The 4,479-nt window shown below is 30.9% G+C and overlaps 1 protein-coding gene across 2 annotated transcripts; it reads right to left on the reverse strand.

The window, feature by feature from the left end:
* Positions 1-2,693: 2,693 nt before the first annotated feature.
* Positions 2,694-4,042, reverse strand: LOC136230557 (photosystem II reaction center proteins PsbY, chloroplastic). Of its 2 annotated transcripts, XM_066019662.1 has the most exons (2): positions 3,358-4,042; positions 2,694-2,889 (listed from the first exon to the last, which is right to left on the reverse strand). In XM_066019662.1, the coding sequence occupies exons 1-2, from the start codon at positions 3,942-3,944 to the stop codon at positions 2,874-2,876; spliced, it is 603 nt and encodes a 200-aa protein (XP_065875734.1). In that variant the 5' UTR covers positions 3,945-4,042; the 3' UTR covers positions 2,694-2,873. The 2 variants fall into 2 exon arrangements, with proteins under 2 accessions (XP_065875734.1, XP_065875735.1); XM_066019663.1 differs by lacking the exon at positions 2,694-2,889 and having other exon boundaries at positions 3,247-4,040.
* Positions 4,043-4,479: the final 437 nt, after the last annotated feature.

The raw sequence follows: 4,479 nt of genomic DNA on the forward strand, positions 1-4,479 counted from the left end.
AGATTTATGGGATAGCTCCATAATGACTCCAGGGATTCACATACCAAATATGAACGCATTTGAAACCCTTTTAACACCCATTGTGGAAGGCGAGTGTTCAATGGAACTAAGCAATATCTTGCCTCATTGAGCTTCAGGTTGGCATAAGGCACACTATGGGGAGGCCACTAGTGCAGAAATGCTCACTTATGTAGCACCTCTTGTGTCGCGCTTGAAGATAAAGCGACACAACAGAGTAACTAGTGTCGTGTGTTCTGTAAACCCCCGATAGGCATTGTAGTCAGGGGCCAGTAGTCCGGCTGTATCGTGGGTTGACTCAATGTCCACGAGCTTGTCCCGCAGTGTCTCGTTGAACATAAAAAAATACGAATAAATAACACATATTTCCTTTTTTTTTTTTTACCATCTTCCATTTTTTTATCACGTTTTTTCGGTTTTATCATTTTCCTTTTTTCCTTTTTTCATGTTTTCATGACTTTCTATATTTTTACTGTTTCTAACGTTTGCATAATTTTTCAAGTTTTTTCTTTTTAATTATTATTTTTTATGTTTTTTCATTTTTCACGAGTTTTTTTACCATTTTTCTCAACATGAGTTTAAATTTGGAGTATTCATCCTCAAAATAATATGTTATGAAGCTACCAAATACAAATGGTGGAAACATTTATACACAATTTTTCAACTACCTTTGATACTCTTATGGGTGGTTTCATTTATAGAATAGAATAAATATTTCTGAAAAATAATTATTTCTATGTTTGATTGATAGAATGAGATAAGATGGAACAGTGACGAAGCCAGAAATTCATACTTGATGGCTAATGTTAGCCCTACATATAGGAGAGTAATTTTTCAAAGTCCGGTGAGATTTTTTATAAGTTCAACACTAATTTCTTAAAACTGCTATAAATTTTGTATAATTTTATAAATTAAAGTTTAATTCATAAATTAATTTATTTGAGTATTAAAAGTAAGAATTTGATTTTTTTTTATGGAAAATATATTTAAAAAAATGAGTTCAAAGGTATTATTAGAATAGAGAGTCCATTAAAAGTAATTAATAATGGTAACATAGTTTATAATCATTTATAAAAAAAAGTTCACAGAAAAATTCTACAAAATAAAAAGACACAATGATGAGGTTTAAACTCGGGACCACTTACTTTAAAGCAATGCATCTTAAACCAATATGTCACTCTAAAATATTAAAATGATATTACATATAGTAAATATAAAATAATATTTAGGGAGGAAATTACAATGGGCGAACAAGCCGTTATTCAAGGGTGGAACCGGTGGAGCCAGTGGCTGGGGCTTTGTGCCTCCGAACTCTGGACTGGCTCGGTCCTTAAGATGGAATAGCTAGTTTTGTAGTTCAAAGGATAACATACTCATAAATGCACTTTCTTATTTATTTTAAATTTTTAATTGTTACTATCAATTATGCAAATATTTAATATATATTATCTAAGAAAAACGTGAAAAATAGAAAAAAAAAGAGGAAACTGAAAAAATGAAAAAAGGTAAAAACACGAAAATGATAAAAACAAAGGAAAAACATGAAAGACGGTAAAATGCAAAAAAAAACCCATGAAATGTCGTAAAAACGTGCAATAAAATGACAAAAAAACAGTAAAAATACGAAAATGGGAAACAAAAAAAAACGTGAAAATGGTAAAAATATGAAAAAAACATGAAAATATAAAAAAAAACATGAAAACAATAAAAACGGTAAAAAGTCGAAAATAAATAATACACGAAAAACTGAAATCACATATTTCTTTTTGTTTTACCATTTTCCATCTTTTTATCACGTTTTTTTTTCCGTTTTACCATTTTTATCACTTTCTATGTTTTTACCGCTTTCACATTTTTTTCGTTTATGCCGTTTTTCAAGTTTTTTACTATTTTCATGTTTATACCATTTTTCCTGTGTTTTTCCATTTTTCACGTTTTTTTCGTTTTTAACTTTTCCATAATTTTGTGTTTTTTAAATTTTTTCACATTGTCCCGTTCTTACCATTTTTCGCACTTTTCACGTTATTCCTATTTTTACTAGCTTTCCATATTTTCATGGTTTTTCGTTTTTCTCCACTTTTCTCGTTTTTCTACTTTTTGTATTTTTACTGTTTTGCAAGTTTTCTTATTTTCCATGTTTTTACCATTTTTCATACTTTTCACGTATAACAGATGATCGATGTATATGGGTGAGGTAATTTTAAAACTAAAAAAAATATTAGTTATACAGTAGTTAATTCTAAATTAAAGTAAAGAATCCATATTCTACTAATAATTATAGTGAATAATATGTACTCAATATATAAATGACATTAATTAAATTGATGGGAATATTATAGGATTTCTTTTCATTAAGTAATGTAAATATTTTGAATAATTAATGCATTATTGATTAATTTTCAGGTTTCAATATGATTACATTCATTTATGATGGTTCTGCATAGGCATGCACTAAAATACTAAAATTTTTATAATTTATAAAAAAAAAAACTTTTTAAAGAGGATTTGTACATCATTTTAATCAAATTCAACATATAAACAAATTATATAAACAAGTTTTAAAAAATTTGTTAAATAACTTGCTAAAAAATTGTAGTTAACCAATTTTTACACATCAATATGAACTTCACTAGATTTGAATTTGAATAGCTTTAAAAAATTTGTGGTCTTACATCTATTAATGAAGCTAGATTTTATAATTAAATACAAACTCAATCAGTTAATTAATCCCTTCAACTTTAATTTATTAAAAACAAAGAATCAAAACTATATATAATAGAAATGATTCCAACGTTCAGATAACCGGAAACAATTTATGGTAGTGGTTCCAACTGCCGTACTCCCTTCAAATTCCCTTATTTATCTCCGCCCCTTGATATATAACAAATACACAAAATTAGAGGTCGTATATCAAAATGGAATTTAGTAGTAGTCCCGACCACTCGGATCGTAACACGTTTTAATATGGTATCATGGCATAGGTCGACACTAGAAATTCTAAGTTAATAGACTGAATTTTGCAATTTAAGAGGAGAAATTCTACTATGGTCCGGTCCATTGGACCCTACCAATAGAAAAGTAACAATCATGCACTTTCTTTTTTTACAACAATCATGTCCCAATGAGGTAGCATGATTTTTTTTCATTGGTTGGATCCATTTCACCCGGTCCCGTATAATTTCTCATTTAAGAGACAATTAACTAGAAAAACTTATAGAAGAAAGTAAATTAATAAAAATCCAAATAGAGAGTTTCCATTAACACAAGGTAATTGAAGAAACAAAATATTATACATATATATATATATATATATATATATATAATCATCATCACTCAGACCTCATCTTATTCAGTTGATTCAACGCCGGTTGTAGAATATTGAAAAGCACCCAAGCAAGTGCCGGAGTAACAACGATCAACAGAAGTTGCCCCCTGTTATCATTCACCGCCTCTGCAGCAATTGTCGCAATTTCACTCGCCGATGCTTCCGGCACTGAAATCATCCCCAATCCAGCCAAACCAGTTAACCCTAGCCCAACCATTATCCCCTTCGTTTCCCTCATTCGATTCACCTGATTCAGCGCTGGTTGAAGAATGTTGAACAGAACCCAAGCTATGGCGGGAATTATCGGAAGCAACAGCGCAATTCCACGGTTATCGCCTTCTGCTAGATCTGCTATTTGTTGAGCAGCGAAGGCTGGATCGGATATGCTCAAGGTTGAAAAGATAGCTCCGGCTATGGCAGTTCCTGCAAAAATTGAGGTTTCTGATGGTTTTGTGATGGATAACCCTAAACCTTTGGGTAGGGTTTGAATTGGGAGAAATGAAGTCGGTTTTGTTGTTGTTGATGGCTTGATGTTCTTGTTTGAGTTGATGGTGAAACACTTTGTGTTGAGTATTGCTGTTGTAGCCATGGTTGCTGCCATAGATTGAAGGTGTTTGATCTTTTGCCTCAGAGAGAGATAGGAAAAGAAAACTGTGTGTGTGATGTAAAATGAAGTTAGAGAAATGAGGTCTTTTCATCCAATGGGGTTTTAATTTCTAGATTCTTCTCTTATCCATTGAATAGAAATGGTAAGATATGGACCTCTCATTCTATACTCCACCATAATTTCTTATCACTTCATTTCATCCCAATTGTTGGAATTAGGTGATTAATCCTTTTCTTAATTAATCTCATTATATTAATTACATGTCTTTCTAATTATACTTCTAGAGTTCCAACGTTAACAAGCACTCTACGCAATCATGAATCTCGTTGTCTCAATTCTACTTGTGCGTTGTGTTATAACTCAATAATAACAAATAAATAAATAAATAAGGGTTAAGGTGTAAAAATACCCCTAACGTTTTGGGTCAGGAACAATTTTACCCCTAACATCTAAAATGGTGCAATTTTACCCCTAATGTTTGTAGCCTAGGACAATTTTACCCCTAACATTGATAAATTGGATCAATTTC

This window comes from Euphorbia lathyris, chromosome 5 (assembly GCF_963576675.1).
Source record: "Euphorbia lathyris chromosome 5, ddEupLath1.1, whole genome shotgun sequence".
NCBI classification, from domain to species: domain Eukaryota; kingdom Viridiplantae; phylum Streptophyta; class Magnoliopsida; order Malpighiales; family Euphorbiaceae; genus Euphorbia; species Euphorbia lathyris.